The 23447-nt window shown below is 47.1% G+C and overlaps 1 protein-coding gene across 1 annotated transcript in view; it reads left to right on the top strand.

Annotated features, from left to right (window-relative positions):
- Nucleotides 1-15190, top strand: part of LOC118219790 — a 30815-nt gene extending 15625 nt beyond the window's left edge. The window contains exon 2 of the mRNA XM_035403200.1: nt 13535-15190. Coding sequence (XP_035259091.1) covers nt 13535-14775 — 1241 coding nt within the window. The 3' untranslated portion in view covers nt 14776-15190. The remainder of the gene's footprint in view (nt 1-13534) is intronic.
- Nucleotides 15191-23447: the final 8257 nt, after the last annotated feature.

The following is a 23447-nucleotide window of genomic DNA, read 5'->3' as shown; positions in this document are numbered from 1 at the left end:
AAAATGAAAGGTGGAGGTATTTGTTTTTATATTAACAGTGGCTGGTGTAAAGATGTTACAGTGATTATGCATCACTGTTCTCCTGTTCTGAAAACTTTTTTCATTAAACTGTAAACCCTTCTACTCCCCCCACGAGTTCGCTTCATTCATTCTGGTCGGTGTTTACATTCCACCGCAAGCCCTCGTGCAGGAGGCACAGCATATGCTCGCCGACCAGATGTGTGGAGCGGACAAACCCGGACTCTTTCGTTATTGTCCTCGACGACTTTAACAAAGGGAATCTCAGCCACGAACTGCCTAAATACCGCCAGCTGATTAAATGCCCGACAAGAGAGGAGAACACTTTAGATCGCTGTTACACTACAATCAACTGTGCCTATCACGCCGTCCCCCGCGCTGCACTGGGACACTCTGACCACATCATAGTCCACCTGATTCCTGCATACAGGCAGAAATTAAAACTCTGCAAACCTGTTGTGAGGACATCTAAGAAGTGGACAAGTGAAGCTATGGAGGATCTTCGCGCTTGCTTGGGCTGTACTGACTGGGATGTTTTCAGGACTGCTACCAACAGTCTGGATGAGTACACAGAGGCTGTGACGTCATACATCAGCTTCTGTGAGGACAGCTGTGTACCATCACGCACCAGGGTTAGTTACAACAACGACAAACCCTGGTTTACAGCTAAACTCAGACAGCTAAGGTTGGCAAAGGAGGAAGCATTTAGAAGTGGGGACAAGGACCGGTTTAAGGAGTCTAAATACAGGTTTAGCAAGGCGGTGAGAGATACTAAACAACTGTACTCTGAGAAACTTCAACAGCAGTTCTCAGAAAACAACTCAGCCTCTGTCTGGAAGGGCCACCAACTACAAACCGAAAGCCCCCCACTCCACTAATGATTTGCGCCTGGCCAACGACCTGAATGAGTTCTACTGTCGATTTGAAAGACAATGGGACAGTCCTGACACCATCCCCCGTGACCCCATTCACCAGCTCCAGACCTCCTCCTCCCCCATCTCAGCAGGGGCCCGGGCCTCTCCACAATTGCCCACCTCAGAGGCCCCCTCCCCCTCCCCTATCACAATGACCACTCTCTCCCTCCTGGAGAGGGACGTTAATAGACTATTCAAGAGACAGAACCCCCGCAAAGCAGCTGGACCAGACTCTGTCTCTCCCTCCACCTTGAAGGACTGTGCCGATCAGCTGTCTCCGGTGTTCACAGACATTTTTAACACCTCACTGGAGACATGCCATGTACCAGCCTGCTTCAAGACTTCTACCATTATCCCCATCCCCAAAAAAACAAGGACCACAGGACTCAATGACTACAGACCCGTCGCCCTGACCTCTGTGGTAATGAAGTCTTTTGAGCGCCTTGTACTGTCCCACCTTAAAACCATCACGGACCCATTCCTGGACCCCCTGCAGTTCGCCTACAGAGCCAACAGGTCTGTGGACGATGCCGTAAACATGACCCTCCATTTCATCCTCCAGCACCTGGACACTGCAGGAACCTACGCCAGGATCCTGTTTGTGGACTTCAACTCCGCCTTCAATACCATCATCCTGGCTCTACTACAGGACAAGCTGTCCCAGCTGCACGTGCCTGACTGCACCTGCAGGTGGATCACCGACTTCCTGTCTGACAGGAAGCAGCACGTGAAGCTGGGGAAACACGTCTCCGACTCCTGGACCATCAGCACCGGTTCCCCTCAAGGCTGCGTCCTTTCCCCTCTACTCTTCTCCCTGTATACAAACAGCTGCACCTCCAGTCATCAGTCAGTCAAGCTCCTGAAGTTTGCAGACGACACCACTCTCATTGGGCTCATCTCTGGTGGGGATGAGTCCGCCTACTGGAGAGAGATTGAACATCTGGTGTCCTGGTGCAGCCAAAACAACCTGGAGCTCAACGCTCTAAAGACAGTGGAGATGGTTGTGGACTTCAGAAGGAACCCAGCCCCACCCGCCCCCATCACCCTGTGTGACTCCCCAGTCGACACTGTGGAGTCCTTCCGCTTCCTGGACACCATCATCACCCAGGACCTCAAGTGGGAGCTGAACATCAGCTCCCTCACCAAGAAGGCACAGCAGAGGATGTACTTCCTGCGGCAGCTGAAGAAGTTCAACCTGCCAATGACGGTGCACTTCTACACCCCCATCATTGAGTCCATCCTCACCTCCTCCATCACCATCTGGTACGCTGCTGCCACTGCCAAGGACAAGGGCAGACTGCAGCGTATCATTTGTGCTGCTGAGAGGGTGATTGGCTGCAACCTGCCATCCCTCCAGGACCTGCACACCTCCAGGGCCCTGAGGCGGGCAGGAAAGATTGTGGCCGACCCCTCCCACCCTGGACACAAACGCTTTCAAACACTCCCCTCCGGCAGGAGGCTGCGGTCCATCAGGACCAAAACCTCACGACACAAGAACAGTTTTTTCCCGACTGCAGCTGGCCTCATCAACAAGACCCCCACTGACACTGTCTGTTATCCTGACCCCCATGGACACCAAACAGACAGCACCTGTACTTACTCTAACACTTTGTCCCCTTGCACTATTGTTTACTGTTTACTGTTTGCACTATGTTTATGTTATTGCACTGTTTATTTATTTTTGTTTATTTTATTTTATTTCATTTTATTTATTTTATTTTATGTTCACTGTTATGCATCGCCAGACCAAAACAAATTCCTCGTATGTGAAAACCTACTTGGCAATAAAACCTGATTCTGATTCTGATTCTGATTCTGACTTAACTGTCCGTAGGAGGACATATCCTCAGATCGGCCTCTGCCAGACGTGAAAGGTTCGAGAGTTCGGTCAGTGCCATAAAGCTCGCTAGCTTGCCGCCCTCACTCGCTAGCTCCCTTCTGTATCGGGCAGCCTATGCCTTCTAAGCCTGTCTCTCTCGAATTCTCTGAATAGCTACGCTTGCAAGCCTGCTTAGCCACTTGCGGTGCTCTCATCACCGCCAAAGATACCCATTCTCTCTGTGTCATGTGCTTGGGTTTTCATCATGCCCAGGAGGCCCTTGACACTCCGGAGAGTTGCAGCCACTGCCTGGATTTGCCCAGGAGGCTGTGGTGGCGGAGACTGAGAGTCGCTTCTACCCACGGCAACAACCTCGGTCAGGAGGACTCTGATAAAGAGGACGATTGCACTATGGCCCCTCGGCCCCCGCAAGGCCCTCTGACCCTGAGCTGGGCTGACCAGTTCGACCCAGACATGTTGGGCCTTCCCCTCCCCCTCTCTGGTACCCCTATACTGGAGGGAGAGGTGCCTGAGTCGGAGCACGATGACACGCCAGTTGCGTATAATGACTCAGGCGAGGAGGACGCCATTCCTTCCGCCCGGATAGCACCAGCTATGGGGACGGCTAACGCCCAACCACACGCTGTGCTTCTGGAGGTGTGCGAGCGGGCCACCGCCCGCCTCCACATCGATTGGCCAGCTCTCCTAAACCCCGCCGATGAGGAGCGGAATGTTAATGACAGGAAATTCCTAGACCCTCCCCTGGCCCCTCGGAAACAGCTTTTCCCAGTCCTTCCTGCCTGCGCTAAACACAAGGCACCATTGGAAGGATCCCCTTGACTTCAAGTATGGCTTTTCCGGCCTAGAAGACATGGCCACCCACGCCATGGGGGAACCCCCAGCTGTCGAACCCTCCATAGCTCAACACCTGAACCCCACGCAGGGAGGGCTTTTTGCACCACCAAAGCCCACCCGACCAAATAAGATGCTTTACAGCCTCCATTCACCAAGCTTCCTCAGCCCTCGCTCTTCGAGCCCTCAATGTCGCCTCTCTACTCTTGGGTTACCAAGCCAAGCTGATTGAGATGGGGAAACAGCTCGAGAAGGGGACCCTTTCCCCCATACTGTGGCAAGAGATTGTCACTGTTAATAGCCTGGTTCTGCGCAATGCTTGCCAGTGTGTCCAGACCTGTGGTCGCCCTATGGTCCTGGCTGTAGCTGGTGAGCGAGCGCTATGGCTTAATCTCTCTGGTCTGCCCGACAATGAGAAGAGGCGCATCGCAGGTGCCCCAGTTAAGCCAGTCCAGCCTCTTTTTGGCCCTGTGCTGACTCTCATGCAGCAGCGGTGCGATGATAAAAAGAAAGACGATGAGGCCTTCAAACTCTGCCTCCCCCGCAGAGCTATGCCTCAGCTGCCGCCTCCCACGTGGCCCCCACAGCCTCCGGCTGTGAACCGCCGTGCCCATCCAAACCCCAGGGAAAAACCCTAGGCCAGCAGGGTAACCCCCTCCCAGGCCTAGGGGTAACATGACCTTCGCTGTGGTCGCAGCAAAGAAACCATCACCCACCCCCGCTGGCCCCAAGTGGAAGTGGCCTGCCTGACTAGCTTCCCCGCTGGGGGGGCTAAGTCCATGTTCTAGGGTGACCAGCCCTGTGGACACATGTTCATCTCCCCTCTTCAAAAAGAGGAGACTTCAAGTTCAGGGGGACAGCCCCTCTCCTCCCAGGGGTTCCCACCCCTATGTTTGCTGTGGTCAGGGCACCAGTTCCCGTGTCCCCCAGCCTCAGTCCCCCCTCTCAATGCCCTGAGAGGGAGACTCTATTCTAACCAAATTCAGTGTGCAGAACAACACCAGGCTATTTCTAATAAAGGCTTCCACCCTGAAAGGCCAAAAAAGAAAAAAACCGCGTGAAAAGATTCTCTTTAAAACACACGAGGCCTCACCTGGTTTCGCCACTAGATGAAGCGCCGACACCATTATTCGATTTGGCCTCACCTGGCCAAATTTCCCCGCAGTCCTCTACACCGGCAGGGGCTACATCGTAGCTTGGCGTGCTGTGTCAGCCCCAGAATGGGTCCTGAGCACAATAGTCAAAGGCCACAGACTCCAGTTCAGAGTGAAACCACCACGTTTCAACGGAGTCATTTACTCTCAAACCAAAGAGAGTACGGCCCATGTTTTAGAGGAGGAAATCTCTTCTCTCTTACACAAAGGGGCGATCCGTGTGGTTCCACGAGATCAAGCAAAACACGGCTTTTGTTCTCGCTACTTCCTGGTTCCAAAGAAGGGCGGCTCCCTACGTCTGATCTTGGATCTCAGGGTGCTGAACAAACATTTGAGGCAATACAACTTCAAAATGTTAACGTACAGCACTCTTCTATGCTCAATATGTCAGAACGATTGTGTGGCAAGTGAGTGCCACCCCTCCTGGTCCAAAACACACTCACGGGAGACACTGTTTTCGCTATTAGCACTTCCGTGCTCTTTTATTCAAGCTCTCGGCTTTTTTCCGGACAATCATTAAACACACAGGTTTTGTAGCCGTCTTGTCACCGGCGCTTCCCTTTTCTCCGGCTTCCGGTCTCACTTTTAAAAAACCCCAGGCTCACTGTTGAAAGCAATCAGAGGGAATCAGCGCAATTAAACAATTGACAATTATCGGCGCTGATTACCTCCAGCTGACAGTTGTGACGAAGGATCCGCTCCTCTCACACTCTCTCTCTCTGCAGCCGACGCTCAAACCACGCCCACCCCACCACAGATTGGTTCACATCAATTGATCAGAAAAATACCTTTTTCCACGTAGGTATCTATCCCTCTCACACAAAATTTCTCCGCTTTGCCCACTGCGGTGTTTGCTACACAGTTCTACCCTAAGCCCACGGGTGTTCTGTCTTTGCGTAGAGGCGGGTCTGGCTCCATTCAGACTAATGGGAGTCAGAATTATGATGTATATCGACGATTGGTTCATCATCGCCAATTCGAAAGTCAGAGTTGTGCAGGACACACAGCTAGTTCTGACACATCTATCGTCTCTTGGTTTCAGAGTGAACCTCCCCAAGAGCAAGCTCTCTCCATCCCAGAATGTAACTTTCTTGGGACTGGACCTAAACTCTGTGTTGATGCGAGCTCGGCTATCAGCAGACCGCATCTTATCACTCAGAGTCTGTCTCTCTCAGTTCAAACCGGGCTTGAGAGTACAGTATCGCACATGCCTGAGGCTGCAAGGGCTGATGGCTTCAGCCTCTCAGGTCCTTCCACTGGGGCTATTAAGAATGAGGGGCTATGAGGTGGATTTCATGCCTCCACCTCTGCCCCGTGGGCGACCTCCATCGCCGCCTCTCGGTGATACGCGAGTGCTACCAAACTCTGCATCACTGGGAAAGCATAGACTTTTACACTCAGGGAACCCCTCTCGGGATCAATCTCATGAAGAAAGTCGTGACAACAGACGAGTCCCTCTCTGGGTGGGGTGCCACTCAGGAGGGACATATTGTGAATGGGATGTGGCCAATCCAGCTACGCTCAGCTCACATCAATTATCTGGCGCTAAGCATTTAGATAGCTCTCAGATATTTTCTCCCCCGTCTAAGGGGACATCATGTGCAAATCTGCTGCGACAACACGACTGCGGTTGCATATGTCAATCGGCAAGGTGGCATGCACTCCCTCCAGCTCCACTGTTTAGCCCACAGACTGCTGGTCTGGAGCAGCCGTCACTTTCTGTCAACATGCACGACCCATGTTCCAGGCATTCTGAACACGGGCGCAGATCTGTTGTCAAGGGGAAACCCACTTTACGGGGAATAGCGGTTGCATCCACAAATTGTGGAAATGCTATGGCAGAGATTCGGCCATGCGGCCGTAGATCTCTTCGCCTCGCACAGAAACACCCACTGTCCTATGTATTTCTTGCTACGGGACGAAAACGCACCTCTTGGCGTGGACGCACTGGCCCACCCATGGCCCGATGTGCTCCTTTATGCGTTTCCTCCCCTCGCTCTCATCTCTCCCACTCTAGCCAGAGTGAGAGAACAGCGCTTGACACTGATCCTGATAGCACCCAGGTGGCCAAAATTGCCGTGGCTGGCAGTGATTATCCCTCTCCTTTATTCACAGCCATGCACACTCCCGTTATGCACGGACCTACTGTCTCAGGCGAACGTGGAAATACACCACCCCCGCCTGGAGCGAATAGGTCTTTGGGCTTAGCCTATGAAAAGTATACCCTTATTGCATTAGGGGTCCCCTCTCGTGTGGCTGCTACATCCAATGCACGAGAGCGCCCTCTACCAGGTCACTTTATGAAAATAAGTGGCAGGTATTTAAAGGATGGTGTGCCTCTCGTCAGTCAGTGCCTTACCAGTGCTCTGTTGCTGACATGCTGTGCTTTTTACATAACCTTATTGATAAAGGGAAATCCTTTTCAACCATTAAGGTCTACCTGGCAGCTATCACTGCTTGTCATGTTGGTTTCAAAGACTATGCAGTGGGGCAACACCCCCTCATTCGCAGGTTTATGAAGGGGGCTCGCCGTTCTCTGCCTGTTGCTAAAACGTACATCCCTTCTTAGGATTTATCACTGGTGCTGGAGGCTCTGTCTCTACGGCCATTCGAGCCTATAAATGAGATCGAGTTAAAATTGCTGTCTCTCAAGACAGCATTGCTGCTCGCTCTAGCTTCGGCTAAGCGAGTCAGTGACCTCCATGCGCTCTCAGTGCAATGTTCTCCCCTAATAAGGATAGGGTTTCTGTTAAGCCCAATCCGGTCTTCATACCTAAAAGCTTTCCAGCTTTCATGTGTGCGGTGTTGGAGCTTGCTGCTTTTCACCCATCGCCTTACTTCTCTCAAGAGGATCAAGGCTGCATATGCTATGTCCTGTGCATGTTCTCCACACGTATATGACAAGGACTAAGGCTTTCAGAAAGAGCGACCAGCTCTTTGTCGCCTGGGGCCCTCCCTGCAAAGGGAAAGCCATCTCTAAGCAGCAGCTGTCTCATTAGCTTGTGGAAGCTATTTCTATGGTATATGACTCAAAGGGGATAACACCCCCCTCGGGCCTGAGGCCTCATTCTACGAGGGGCATAGCTGCATCGTGGGCCCTATATTGTGGGGTCTCCTTGCAGGAGATTTGTTCAGCTGCAGGCTGGGCTTCTCCACATACCTTTGCTAGGTACTACCGTCTGGACTTCACCAGGACTCCTGTAGCTTATGCAGTTCTGGGGCTGAGCTCTGTGTGTAGCTCACGCATCTCCCCTCACCCACTTTGTGTTTAGTACTTCCTTACATGGGATGTGCCAGGCATGCCCTCTCCTCAAGGGGGGAGGCTGCCCTTGCTGTGAGCATAGGGCAATCTGGGAGTTGTCCATATCTCCCCATAGGTGGATCTCGAAACGAAATGATGAAAGAGAACTTTAGGTTACTATCGTAACCCCGGTTCTCTGAAACATTGAGCGGAGAGATCCACCAAGACTGCCCTGCTTGCCACGCACGAGAAGCGAATATGTTCACTGATGAATAGTAGCGCTGCAGCGTCCTATATGGTCTTACAGGAGAGCAGTGCCTCCTGTAGCATTGGATGCGCTACTGTCTGTCAGAGCCAGACTTGGTGCAATTGGATGCTTCTGAGGAGTCATGAGCGGATGTCATTCCCCATAGGTGGATCTCTCCACTCAATGTTTCAGAGAACCGGAGTTACGATAGTAACCTAAATTTTTTCGCCGAAAAAAAATTAAAAGCCTGTTCCAAACAGAGACCTATGTCAAATAGTGGGCCGGTTGCACAGTCGAGCAAAGTTTTACTGTAATCATAATCATTTTCACTATATGTTAACCAGACTAACACAGCGTTGCTGCACGGATTAGTGTTGATTAGCCAGCTATTTTAGTTTTTAATTGCATTTCAGCTGATTGAAGTGTAAGTGTTAATACTAAAGTAATTAGCCAGTCTAATTTCGTATTATTTTCATATTATAAAGAAAGCATGCACACCATGATAAGAGATATGCAGAACTGACATCAAACACACTGAAGGGAAAATGGTCAGAGATGGAGACTGCTTCCACCAGAAAGTTACACTAAGCCCACTTTACTTTCATCTCTCATGTATTTCAGGTATTGAGTATATCAAAGGGCACATTGAAAAACCCTCACTGCAGCTAGGCGAAGCCACAAGGTCCAGTTCATCGGATGAGGATGGTTACCTTTCCTCTCTGAAGTCATCTCATACACAAGAAACTTCCAAGCAGCTGGAAGGGTACTTAGCCTGTTCAGCGAATGGCATGAATTTGCTCCGGTCTTTTCCAGCTGTTTGCAAATTGTTTGTGAATTTGAACACACCCTTGCCTTCCCCTAAAGCCTGTGAACAGCTCTTAGGTACCACTGGACTTGTCTTCAGCCGCAGAAGAACAAGACTGGATTCTCAAAATTTTGAAAACCAGCTTCTTCTGAAGTTAAACCATAAATTCTTCAACTTCACATTATGAGAGCCAATACTTGATTTAAGAGCCTTTATTTAAGGGAGGAAGAGATAGAGGGAGGGATGAAGAATAGAGTGAAGGAAAGGAAGGCAGACATGGAAGGAGGGATTAAGGTTTGAGTGAAAGAAGGGAGGGAAAGAAATGGACGGCAGGAAGGGAGGGAGCGATGGATGGCAGGAAGAAGGATATAATAGAAGGAAGGAAAGGAGTGAGAAATTTAGGGAGGAATGGAATCATGGAGAGAAAATGGGAAGGAGGATAGTGTCATGGGTTTGGGGTGCAGTTCCATTTTTTGGCCTCCTGGCCTGCTTATTACCGCATTGGATGCACCTGTTTCCAATTATTCCCAATGCTGTGATTTCTGCCACCTGCATCGTGCAAGGCTATTTAAGACGCTGTCTGACTTCAGTCCTTGCTTCAGTGTCAACTTACGTTTTCATTGAGCAGGTAAGGTATTGCAGAGCCTGTTTAATAAATCTCCTGTTCTCACTTCTCAAGAAGCGTTCCCCCCCTTAGAAGGTTTGTATTTCGGTCTGTGTTTCTGGGCTTTGTGCCGGCAGACTTTTAGGGCTTTACCTTCTCGTTTTCCTAAGCTGCGTCTTAGGTTCTTGGGTATCTCAGTGTTCGACACCAAGTTTTCCTTTTGTTTTGGGTCTGAGCTGCGACTCAGTTACGTTGGGTTTCCCTGGTTTCTATCCCAACTATTTTTCGTTCCTGAGCGGTGCTCAGTGTTTTTATTTCTCTGTTACTCACCCTTGTTTTTACAGGGTTGTTTTCTGTTTGGCTGTTTTTTAAGGCTTGACAGGGAGTTTGAGTTTTCACTCCTGTCAGTCTGTCTTATTTTTTTCCCTTCCTTGTTTCCTCTAGTGGCTTATCTCCTCGGGGATAAGCTTTTCGAGTCCCTGTACAGTTGAATGTGGTCCTCTGACACTCCCCCCTCCCTCACAGTACACTGAAGCCTCATGGAGGCATCAGCGACTGCCCTAGACGTAGAAATGGCTACGTCTAGGGCAGTCGTCTCACTTCACCTACTTCCTTGCTCCTGTCTCTAGCAGCTATTCCTGTGCCCACACAATACTCCCATAGCAGAGAAGAGCCCATGCAGGTCGACAGCTCGACGCGCAGTTCAGCAAAGGGGTGTAAATCCGGGGAGGAGTTTTGCCGGTATTGCAAGCGCAAGGGGCACACCATTTCCACCTGTGCTAAGCTGCGGGCAAAAGACCAGCCTCATTAGTGGGGTGAAAGTCACTAGTGAGACCAAATAATGAGTCTAACATTCGCACATTCGTTACCGTGGAACTGGCGTGGAGAGGGTTTTCTGTTCAGGCTAACGCTTTTTTAGACTCCGGTGTAGTGGAAAATTTTATTGATGCCGGTTGGGCAAAAAAACTGAAGCTACCTCTCCATTTACTCTCTCATCCTCAACACATTACCGCGTTGGACGGTCGCCCGTTGGGTACTGGCCTTGTCAAACGAGTCACTAGTTTTTTAAAAATGAGCATTCTGTTCGATGGTCACGTGGAACGGAGTCATTTCTTTTTAGTGGATTCCCCAGCTTACCCCTTGGTCTTGAGCCATTCCTGGCTGCTTGAGCACAAACCGCACATCAATTGGGGTAATAGTTAGAATCCTTTCTTACAGTGGGGTCCCCAGTGTGGGGCTTACTGCAACAGATTATCTTCCCGTTCCCCTAATCTTCTGAATGAGACTGATATTGGGTCCGAGGGCGATGAGGCGGAGGTTGGGGTGTCCTTTGGCCGTTGTTTCTCTCCTGTTTCCGAGGAACGGGAGGAAAGCCTAGCATGGGACTCCGTTTGCGACTGGGGCCCTCCTGCAGACGAATGGTCCCGAAGTGATGGTTCAGATTCAGAGACCGAATCTAAGGCTTGGTCCTCCGCGTGTTCGGAGGATGTCAATTTAGTCGGTGCGATTTCATTTCCTCTCCCAACCAACGTTCCGGAAGTCTATCTGCCGCTTGCAGGTAAGTCTATCTTACCGCCGCCCAGACCCTATGACTGTGTGGTCGAATTATACCCAGGCACGGTTCCACCTAGGGGTGCTGTCTATTCCTTGTCTGTCCCAGAAGGCAAGGCCATGAGAGAATATATAAAGGAGGCGTTAGCCAATGGGTTCATTAGACCCTCTACGTCGCCTGCGGGAGCCAGATTCTTCTTTGTAGAAAAGAAAGACGGTAGTCTTAGACCCTGTATCGATTACAGAGGTCTTAATAGCATCACTATAAAGAACCGGTACCCGTTACCCCTCATGAATTCGGCTTTTGAACAATCTGCCTCTGTCTTTACTAAGCTCGACCTCCGTAATGCGTACAACCTTGTGCGCATACGCGAGGGAGATGAGTGGAAGACAGCTTTTAACACTCACACCGGGCATTATGAATACCTGGTAATGCTGTTCGGTCTCAGCAACGCCCCATCGGTATTCCAGGCTTTTGTGAATGATGTGCTCTGAGAAATGCTGGAGAAGTTCATTTTCGTCTATCTTGACGACATTTTAATCTTCTCTAGCAATCTCAGTGAGCACATCAAGCATGTTAGCCTGGTGTTAACTCGCCTTCTGGAGACTCGCCTTTTTGTCAAGGCTGAGAAGTGCGTGTTTCATGCGGAAACTGTCTCTTTCTTGGGTTTCATTGTTTCTGCTGGGAAGATCCAGATGGATCCGGAGAAAGTTTCCGCTGTACGGAACTGGCTAATCCCAGAATCGGTAAAGCAGGTTCAGCGTTTTCTGGGGTTTGCTGATTTTTCAGGCGGTTTATCCGCAATTTTAGTTCTGTAGCAGCCCCCATCACTGCTCTTACGAAAAAGACAGCATCGGCACAGTTTATTTGGACCCCTCGGGCGGAGGCGACGTTCGTTGAGTTAAAGAATAGATTTTGCTCTGAACCTTTTCTCCTTACTCCAAATCCGTCTCTCCCATTCGTGGTAGAGGTAGATGCCTCTGAACTCGGGGTCGGTGCCGTCTTATCGCAGCATTCTCCCGTAGATCAGAAGGTCCATCCCTGTGCTTATTTCTCTCGGTCTCTCTCCCCGGCCGAGAGGAATTATGACATTGGGGATTGGGAGCTGCTGGCTGTTAAACTGGCCTTAGAAGAGTGGTGTCACTGGCTCGAGGGGGCCGACTATCCCTTTACGGTTTGGACGGACCACAAAAAATCTGGAGTACGTCCAAACTGAAAAAAGGCGCAACTCGCGACAGGCCTGCTGAGCATTTTGTTTTTTGTTTTATATCGCCCGGGGTCAAAGAACAATAAGCCGGATGCGCTATCCCGGATTTTTGATAAGTCCGATGAGGACCGCCCACCGGAGCCAATCATTCCCGGCAATCAGATTCTTGCTCCGGTTATGTGGAGTATCGAGACTGTGGTGTGGGAGGCTCAACGTCTTGAGCTGGATCCTGGGGGGGGTCCTCCTAACTGTCTTTTTGTCCCCATCGGGGTACGGCCCCAAATTCTCAAATGGGGTCATTCTTCCCGCCTCACGGGCCACCCTGGTGTTCACAGGACAAGGGACTTTCTGGCCAGGCTGTTTTGGTGGCCAGGGATGGAAAAGGATGTTCAGGAGTTTGTGTCGGCCTGTTCGGTCTGTTCCCGCAATAAAGGCACACAGCTCTCACTTTTACGGGGCTTTTACGGCCTCTACTGCCCCGAGTCGCCCCTGGAGCCACATAGCCCTTGATTTTATTACTGGGCTACCGGCTTCTGATGGTCACACCATTATCCTGGTGGTGGTGGACTGTTTTTCTAAGGCTGCCCATTTTATTCCTCTGCCCAAACTGCCATCTGCACCGGAAACTGCTCGACTGGTGGTCAGTCATGTCTTCCGGCTGCACGGCTTACCGCTGGACGTGGTGTCGGACCGCGGCCCTCAATTCATTGCTCGGTTCTGGCGTGCGTTCTGCTCACTTCTAGGGGCTTCTGTCAGTCTCTCATCGGGTTTTCACCAGGAGATCAATGGACAGACCGAACGCACCAACCAGACTTTGGAGAACACTCTCCGCTGTTTAGCTGAGTCCAACCCTACCTCGTGGAGTCGGTACCTCACTTGGGTGGAATACGCACATAACACCTTGCGGAATGCGTCCACAGGGCTCTCTCCATTTGGGGCTCAGGTGGGCTACCAGCCACCACTTTTTCCTGATCTAGAGAAAAATATCAATGTGGGTCTGCGGGGCAATTTGTCCGGCGTTGTCGAGCAACATGGAAAAAGGTCCGTGCTTCTTTAATAAGCGCCACCGCCAACCGAAAGAGACTGGCCGATAGGCGTCATCGCCCAGCACTGTCCTACAGGTCTTTTCGGTTCAGGTAACTCTATTGCAAACACCTATAAAATAACAAAACAATCTCAATACTCAGCATGGTTGGCAAATCAAGTGGCCACTGGTTTCCAACACCTCACTAATAGCAATGAGAATATCATTAAGGCTGTAAGGTCCGAAGCGCAGGCGCTTCTTGCCATCAGCCATTCATTATTCAATCAGACCCGTACCATCGAGCGTGCCTTAGCCTGCAGAACATATGCTCAGGATCTGTTTACTGCTGCCAGACAAGAGATTTTAGACCTTCGTCTGCGCAAACCCCCGAGGCATGTTCTAAATGATTTGATAGAAACTTTAGACCTGCACAGGTGGATTGTGTCAGAAAAAATGAAAGACATAAAGCATGCCGAATTATTGACAACTTTTATGATGTACACAGGGACTGAATGTGTGGGATGTATTGGGTTCTTTGTTTCTTTTCCTTTAATTCACCCAGAACAGGTGTACCCAAATTCCACTACCATACGCTCTATCGGCGTAGTAGTGAAGAATCAGATTCTAAAATTAGATCACCTTACCGGGTATATCACTATGAGGGGCACAGAGACCATATTCACCACTCGCATGTGTTGTCATGAAACCTCTAGCTATATCATCTGTACCTGTAACACCTTGCAACCTTTTTCTCCCAATGATACCAAATTCATTAGTGTGCAGTCTTTGCATGGCCACGCTGACGCTATCCAGGTTTCCCACACACAATGGTGCGTCATCAGCGAGATGAACTCTTTCTCGTATGGAGGTCTGACCTGTCCAGCAAACCACACTTTCTGCTTGGAAGTGACGGAAGATTTGGCCATGGGTCAGATCAACATTCTAGGCCGAGTTCCACTGGAGGGAGACGTCTCCCCGTGGTGGGAGGACACATTCTACGAACAAGGAACGCGGGCCCTGACTGACCTAATGAGTTTGGTAGAACAGATCATCCGTGACACCAATTACCACATCAACCAGGCTCAGGTGGAGGTGAATCTGGCCAAAAGAACAGCGGAGATCCTGGCCAGCTCCTCTACCCGGTCCGCCCAGGACGCGTACACCTGGTGGGATTGGGTGTTCCGAGGGTGCGTCATCGCTAGCGCAGTCATCTTTACCATCACCCTGGTTCAATGCTGTTATTTTCGACACCTAATACACTCTCTGCGCACCTCCACTCATGCTGCTTTGGTTCTCAGCCCCCTCCAGTTGCCAGCGAGACCGGGCTTGAGACCATAAACACCGGACCTGGACTGCTGTCAAAGTTGGGCATTTTCAGTGACCCCTGGGACAGCGTTCTGTTTGTCCCACGGGGCCAGAGAGGGGAATCTGTAAGGCCCACGGGAACAGGCCTAGAGTGGAATTTCCTCTCTGACTGTCGTAAAGCAATTCGCCAGGTGCAGAGTCTGATATTGTCGGGACAGAGTGACCCGTAAGACCTTGGCATCTGGTTTTGCGACAGTTAACAGGTGACACCTCTTTTCTATGGTAAAGCAATTCTAAAATTATCCCAACATCCTGGAGGTTTCCGATGGCAAGTAATAAAATCACATGGCGAAAATGGGGCAAATTGCTCAGGACAGTTGAGGGACAGCCACAGTGCCCTCACCTGGTGTCACTGGGTAACTTGTCTCCCAACCTTCATAAGGAGAGAAATTTACTCACGCACACTTTTTGTTAGGAAATAAATCCCGATTTGGGTCGAATACATTGATACACTACACTATGCAATCTTGATACACTGTGGACAGACATTGAGAGTTGACAGTTGGTTCATGTAAAAGATTGTACAGTTATTTCATGTTTTTCAGAGTTTTCATGACAATCACGAGAACAAATATTCATATTTGGTATGGTTTTTATGGTCTCTGTGCGAGTGATGCTCTGGTTTAGGTTTTAAAACCAGCAAACCTAGAGAAAATCTATTTTAATAAATTTGGAAGTCAACTGTATTTTTTGGACACTCCTCCTGGTAAATCCATCTGTCTGATCCTGTCTGAACCAAATTCCAATCTTCCCCCCTCCAAGTAAATTTATGGTTTTATGAGCCTTTTGTGGCGACATCCACCTGCCTGCGCTGGGTTCTTATAGGAGAGGAACAGGGCCCTCTGGGAATCTGCAATCAGACTTCCCACACAAGACTCTTTCTGTGTGTAGACTGCTGTCAGGTATGCTCATCTTTATCTTTGATATGATGTACTTTTATTGTTTTACTATTTTCTAAATTCTGAAACGACAAATTGATTATTTTAAGTGTATAACCTACCTGACATTAAAACTGTTAATGACTTGATTTGTGTGGTCTTGGTCAATGTTTCGTTCTTGTAACAGCCCTCTAAGTCGGTTTCCCCCAATTATGACTAGGGAACTGCCCGTTGGACTTGTTTGATCACCAAGTTTTCAGTTAAGGCGGGACCGTCAGCAGAACCAAGTTGATCCTGGGATGACCAATATTGGCCCTTTCGGAGTCCCTGAACCTTAATTAGGTTATACTCCCCATGAGGGAAATCTCACAACCGCTGTGTCGTCTGCAAACAGCTAGTTAAATTGTCGTTACGGGCGTATCCGCGGTGCGTACCGGGTGAAACTGCGTTGACCCTCGGTGTAGAACTTCAGACGAACTGAGGTCCATTCTAAATCAAGCCTAAATTCTAATTTGGAACATAACTTATTAATTAATATGGAGTCAGATATAACGAGTAAGATCAGCGGGGATAGTAAAACATAGATACAGTATTCACAGGCTGCTTAAAGAATAACCTTTTTCCAACAGCAACAGAGGAAGACATTCTGCATAAACCTTCACTCCGAACTATTTCCCTCCTTGGTGTAGTTTCGAGAGCCTACAGACCGAGAAGACTTTTTGAACGGCGACACACTCTATGCATAACCTCACACCCGATAAATGCAGTCAACATTTATCTCTAATTAAGGCTGGAAATCTATGGTTGGAAACTCGTTTCAGACAGCCTCTGCTACATACTATCAAACTGATAGTTTACGCGATATTTGATAGCATAATTGAAGTATCCAACCGTAGACAGATCCTGGTAGATTACTACTGAGACAATGAACACTGTACAACTCACAGCCATTATGGACAAAATTTCTGCAAATACGCATTTTCTTGGTGTGTTAGCGTATGACCAGTTACCTGAAAGACCTGTACAGAAACTACCTTCATTGGTAATAATTAATACACACAGCTCGGATCTCCCTGGGGAACACTGGCCAGCGGTCTACATGAGGTGCGTGAGGGCGATATAGCTCAGGAGGTAAGACCGATTGTCTGGCAGTCGGAGGGTTGCCGGTTCAAACCCCGCCCTGGGCATGTCGAAGTGTCCTTGAGCAAGACACCTAACCCCTAACCTCTAACTGCTCTGGCGAATGAGAGGCATCAATTGTAAAGCGCTTTGGATAAAAGCGCTATATAAATGCAGTCCATTTACCATTTACATAACCGAGGATCGTATCGGGTGTTTTTTTGATAGTTTTGGAAACAAACCAAACCACAAACTTTTTCCACCATCCATCTATACGTTTTTAAGAACTTGTGTTCAAAACTACAATTCTCAAACAAGCAGGTTCAAGACCTTATGTCGATCACTTGTGGTGAACACTGCATTTTTTTCCTCTATCACATGTCAAGAGGGTTAAACTATGAATATGTAATGTCTAAATATTCTGATAATTTGGTTAAAAATGATAACATAGTCTTGCAATTTGTGAAAAATTACAACCCTGTGTGTGTATTTCTAATATGTTTAACTGTGTTCAACATGTACAAATGGGGAAAATGTTCATAACTGTTCATAAATGTGCATAACGTTCATAAATGTTCAAACTTTAATGTACTGTGATGATGATGGAAAATAAAACAAGACAGCAAAATTATACAAAGTCAAAGTTTCATTTATGAACAATGTTGCAATATACAAAACACATTTCATAGTAGGAATAAAAACACATTTCATAGTGTGAATTAAAAACACACCGTAGTAAGAAGTGAAAACACATTTAACAGTAAAAATAAAAAAACAAAAGGTAGAAAATGCTACATATTTCACAACAGTACATTTTAAAAGGAGAGCCACTAGGCAGTGTCCAAAATCGGAGATCTAAACATAGGAGTTTCTGGGGTTCTTGTGGGTGTCGCGTAACCAGATGCGCCAGTGTTTTTAAATGAATTGATTTCGTCTTTAACACGGCGGTTTGGAACTGTAGAAAGCGGTATGTTTAGAGTCGCAATAGCTCTAAGGAATTTGTGCCAACCCAGCAGTCTCTTTCTAACATTCACCATTTGTGGCGCTGTAACACTTTTCACTAAATCAAATATGTGAGTACCAGGAATAACGGTACCATTTAAAATAAATTCACCTGATTCATTCCAAGAAGCCACGTCTTTCGATTGAAACATCTTATCTAAAATGTATTGAGCATTCTTTCTGCTTCTCTGGCATGTTTTTCAAAACTTCTTTAACCAGCGGTGGTTTGTGTTCCTGGTAAAGTCTGCTCTGCATCATTCTTTACAGAAGGTGATGGTACAGCCAGCGTTGAAGTATTAGTTCCGAGTTCCCCCTGCTTAACCAAGGACAAGTATCTATGCAATAATTATGTGTATTGCTTGGCTTTCTCGTGTGGGTCCAAATCATCTCTACTCAAAACATTCTTTATAGAGGCGTCCAAGTCGTTTTCCACAGTCTGTTTTTATAGGTATAGGGGCACAGTTATTCCTTAATCTATCCAAGTGGCGTTGGGGGACTAAATACATTTTCTCAGCATATTCCATCAGATTTAACTCTGTCTCGATGCAATTAGACTACTTATAAACCGAACAGCCACACTTAAGAGTGGAAGAAGGAATCCCCCCCCCTTTGATTAATAGCTTGTTTTTTCCTACGTACGCCAATCTTTTTATCCGCAATAAACTTTATCTCTGTTTTCTTCTTCTCCAACTTTTTATATTGTGAATTTGTAAGTGGTATGGTACCACTGAGAATGTTAAAAGCCACTTCACACAGGGTTAAGATTAACTCATTTGACGCTGATTGCAAAATGAGTCGTCTCTGTGAAGGTTTAGCTTTAAGTAACAGTTTCAAAAGTGGTAAGTTCCTATGAATCCTAGCCGACATATCTCTTATATATCGTCTCAACTCTTTTTCTGGACAAACCTCTGAAAGTAAATCTGTTCTGAGACGATATGCGTCCGGTGTTTTGGCTTTATAATCAATCAGGAGATATCCGTAAGGCTTTTCTGTGGCATTTTCAAAACATGCCATAAAATACTTTGTATTACCAGGGTACATTTGCCCGGCCAGTACATTTATTTTATTATTGTCTCTGGGGTTCTTAAACAAAATCAGATAATTTGTATTCAAACTGATCGTTATGCTAGTTTTACCCTGAAAAAACAAATTCTATACCAGGTAGATGGCACTGAGGTTGCGGTGATGTACATATTGCGTAAACACCTTTTCAACCTGGTGGTTATTACTAGCGTCTTTCATCACATCGTCAAAAATTAATAAATTATTCTTAGCCACAGGCAGGAGGTTGTCGTCACCTAGAGTGCTGGGTATCCCTTCAACGAACTTGATGTCTCTTATCTTCATTAACTCATCGTAAAGCGGTTGCCAACAGTCAAAAATGGATACAATGTTTTCAATTTTATCAGAAATCACATTGTCACATTGCATTAGCAATCAGCATCTTTACAAAAAACGTTTTTCCCGAGTTTGAAGGTCCACTTATTACACAAGAGAAAGGGTGTTGAATCTAAAATCAAAATTTGTGACGTCTCTCAAACCCTGAATAGATCTATCCATACCTCTCTCAGTACCCATAAGGCAGTGTCGAGAAATCAGAAAGTAGGACACGTTTGTTGTACACAACTTTAAAACGCTTAATGACTGATTTGTTTTTCAGCGTGAGTTGCTTTTTATCTCTCACAATCATCAGTGCGTGCAAGTATGTGTTGAGTGCTGTCTCTATTTACCACATAATGGTCAACGAGGTCAATCAGCGTGTCTAACTTGATCACCTTTGAATTTTCAGCATTCAGAGTAATTCCTTTTGCTTTCATACACGTTTTACCACTATGTCTTTGGACCGCCCGAGCAAAATTCTGTGATGTAATCCCTGCCGCCTATTTCATCCGCCAGACCTCCTAGATATGGCCCTAAGGACGGTTCCCAGTCACCATCCTTAGAAACACTGTCTGTGTCACTGTACAACAATCTGTCACCCAGCTTATCCATAAGATTGTACAATTCTAATCGTGCATGAGCCGTTGTGAAAGCACCAAGGCATGTTTATGTCGCGAGTTTGTCCACCATTTGCATGACGCCACTGAATCAACGCCACGTCTTCCAAGACAAACGAAAAGTGGGTGACGTCATACTCGTCACCAAAAATGTATTGAGCAAACTGTTCAGGGTCTTTCAACATTTCTGCTACGGGTAGATTTTCCCTCATTGAGAAGTGCCCCCAGAGGCTGTTGAGGAGAAGTTTGTTGATGGATCCCCGGGCTTGATTCACGCATATTTTATCAGGATTCAACCGAATATTCTCCTTTTCAAAATAGTCTTCAATATAGGCTCTCTTGTCGGCCTCTGACACTGCATGCTCTGGGTAACCACTAGCCTCCTGCTTGTACTGCAGAAAAGTTTTCACATAGTCAGAAAATAGTGTGTCTGAGCTTTGGGGGAAATGCCACACCTCGTCTATCCTGACTACCACATAACCCTTCTCAATAGCTTTCATCAGCTCGATAATAACCCAGCATCCTGAAATCGACCTTTCTTCATCGTTGTGGTGACAGGGTGTAGTCTGATGTTCGACAGAGAGTTAAGCGCATGTTCGACAGAGAGGGAACATTAATTTCCCATTACAGCGATAGGGTAGAACGGGTGAAGTAGCCATCGCGGCAGATGCATCGTTTATTTGACTAAGCCATAATAATTTTCGAGAGGTTCAAAGTCTTTGAAAATTATCTGAGGGTGACCTATGGGGTAGCTTTTCCTAGCCTGACAGTATGGGTATAAGCTTGTGAAATCCAAATACCTGATTTTCTCGCCCTCCTTAGCTTTGTAGTATAGCTTGTAAGCATTTGTCCTACCACCAAAGAGGCTGTCTCTAGTTTTCAGTCATGCCGGGTGTGTGTATGTAGACATAAATTTGACAACGGCAGGATTGTTTTGTTTAGCATGCTTCCACTCGCATTCCCACATAACTTCAACCTTCGTCCCATAAGTCTTTGTAAGAGTTTCAAGTTTGTCATCAAAACGCTTTCTTAAAACCCCATATGGTATCTTTGACAACGGATGAGTGTGGTTTGGGTTATAACGGCATGCGTGACCATGATGCATACAACCGTTAAATTCAACAGCTATTCTCACGCCGTCTTTTTCATAATAGCCATCAACATAATATTTACCCACCATCATCTCACCGTGGGTCAGAGCGTGGTGCACATCTACATTTCTGGTTTCCTTGACAAATTCTAACCATTCAATGGAAATGTTTGAGTACGCTTTGTTTTGGTTAATGTAAGCATTGTTGTGTCAGGGCTAGTGTGTCTCTGGGGAGAAAACATGTCTTGTAGACAGCCATACAGCAGGACGCTAGCGTGGTGTGGTTAAACGGGTCAGGCCCTGTTCTTTTGATAAATTTGTTGCGGTATTTTAAGCACGCCTCTCAGGACGACATAATTTCTACCATAGGTGTACAGTTCTTTCTGGAAGTCAAAAACCCTGTCAGCAACTTCGTTGTACCACTTGTCAAACTTATCAAACATGGCCTCATAACCATAGTAATGTTTGTCGGGATAAGGGCCTCGGTAGTTCTAATTTTCCTGCTTTGTTAAATTTGTGCGGGAAATGCCCTTTCTCCACAGTGCTCAGATTTAACGCTGCGGCCGTTTTAGCAAGACGCATAGGGATGAACGAGTAGCTATCTATGTATCGCTGCTTAAAACACTCGTCGTACATGGAAATCAGCCTACGCTATCATGGTGATTTTTCGAGTAATGCCCACTTTGGAAAAAGGTTCCAAGAGAATAAAATTGTCAAATCCCGCAGCATTGTGTGCTAGCCATGTATAACCTACATACTTGGAACATCTAAACTTACTCAAAAGTTTTTCAATACAGTCATCCCCTTCATCTGTAAACTCTTCGCCGTTAAATGTGATGGCACAGACAAAGTTAGCACTGTGTTTGCCATTCTCAAACCGTGTCTCAAAGTCAAAGAAAATGTACTTGTTGTCTCGTTTATTTCGTTATTCAGTCAGCAGCGTTTTCACTGCTGTATTGGCATATCTTAGGGCTATTGTCAGGTTTATCTTGTTGCTATGACGGAATACGTTATTTGAGCGGTGAAAGAATATTTTTATGAATGCCCAGCTAGACAATATAAATGTGGGTAATGGCGGATCTCCAAGCACTCTCTTCAAAACAAGCATCCATTAAATTTTGTTATCTGGAGCATGCGCAGTCGGCGCACTTGCTATGCGCGTGGTCACAAATTTTGGACTGCGTGCGGACGTCCACATAGGGGTCCGCGCGGACCCTCTGGACATGGGCGGATGACGACATTTACGTCACGAGGACCAAAGCAGACCCTCACGGACACGCGGACGCGGAAAGTATGAAGCAGCCTTTAGGCTTGACCCTCTCAAGGTAATGTTAAAAACGCCATTTTACCCAGCTAAGATTTTAGAAAACTCAACTATATCACTCAGAGTATTATGTAAATGTACTATGTATGCGGCCATATCTGTGTCAGAGACCCCCCTGAAATTAAACGGCCTGTGTAAAACAAGACTATTAAATCGAGGTCTTGCCACTATCGTATAATCGCTGACCACACCACCCTCTCTTACCAACCTTTCTATATCCACATTGTCTAATGCCATGATTAAATGAAGCGTCGGTGCAACCGGCCCCGTTTTACAGAGTATGTAGTGTGTTATTGAAACTAGCAATATCATCAGGCGTACGGTAAATGGAAACATCATTCATGAGGCCGTCTGTTAATGTGTCTGGGTCTCGGCCGCTATCCTCTACATCTAACAATGCGTTAATGGTACGCAGAGTGTTTTTGAACTCTGCAATAGACATAGCGTGTTCGCATTCACCATCTGGGGTATCAAGCCTTCTACGTTTGGTTGGCTGTGACACTGTGGTGTCCATTTGTCTATTTGTTCTGACTCGCAACAAAATTTTTACCTTTTAGTTATTTAATGAAATTAAATGTGTTCCGACAAAGTGGTTTCATAAAAGAAAATAAAAAGCATAAAAGACCTCTAAGATTCACACAAGTTAGCCTAGTTAAAAGAGACCTGCATTAAGAACATCAACTACGGGAAATGTTTGAAAGACGGCTTAAAACATCTGACAATGCACCCCAATCCACTTTACACAATGTGAAAACTTCCCGGATAATCTTTGTCTGATTGTTCAATGTTCTAGTCAACTCCTTGTATCTACGCTCCCATCTCTGATTAGCATCAACCAATGTCTGTATAGCATTCTTTATCCCAACAACATTCTCTGCCAGCTTTTCAACGATCTTGCATTGCCTCTCAAAAACACACACGTTTCTGTCAAACAATTCCGAATAATGATGGAGTTCGCCAATAACCGTGTTGCAATCATCAACTATATCCAAACACAACCGATCATACCTTTGACGGGAATCTTCAACATGTTCTTGGTTGTTGCGTAATCCAACATCGTCGGAATCATCCGCAAAGTCTTTAATAATTCCCCCCAGCGATGCGCTTTCCGTAGACCGATTCCTTGTGTCAGTAGGTGCCGGTAGGCCAATATCATTGTTCTCCTTCGAGTCCATTTGTAGATCCCCAAAGCCAGCTTCATCCCAGACTTTAATTTGTGTATCTGTCGATGTTAT

Source organism: Anguilla anguilla, chromosome 2 (assembly GCF_013347855.1).
Source record: "Anguilla anguilla isolate fAngAng1 chromosome 2, fAngAng1.pri, whole genome shotgun sequence".
NCBI lineage: Eukaryota > Metazoa > Chordata > Actinopteri > Anguilliformes > Anguillidae > Anguilla > Anguilla anguilla.
The sequence above is the reverse complement of the archived record's forward strand: the minus strand, read 5'-3'. Positions and strand labels throughout refer to the sequence as shown.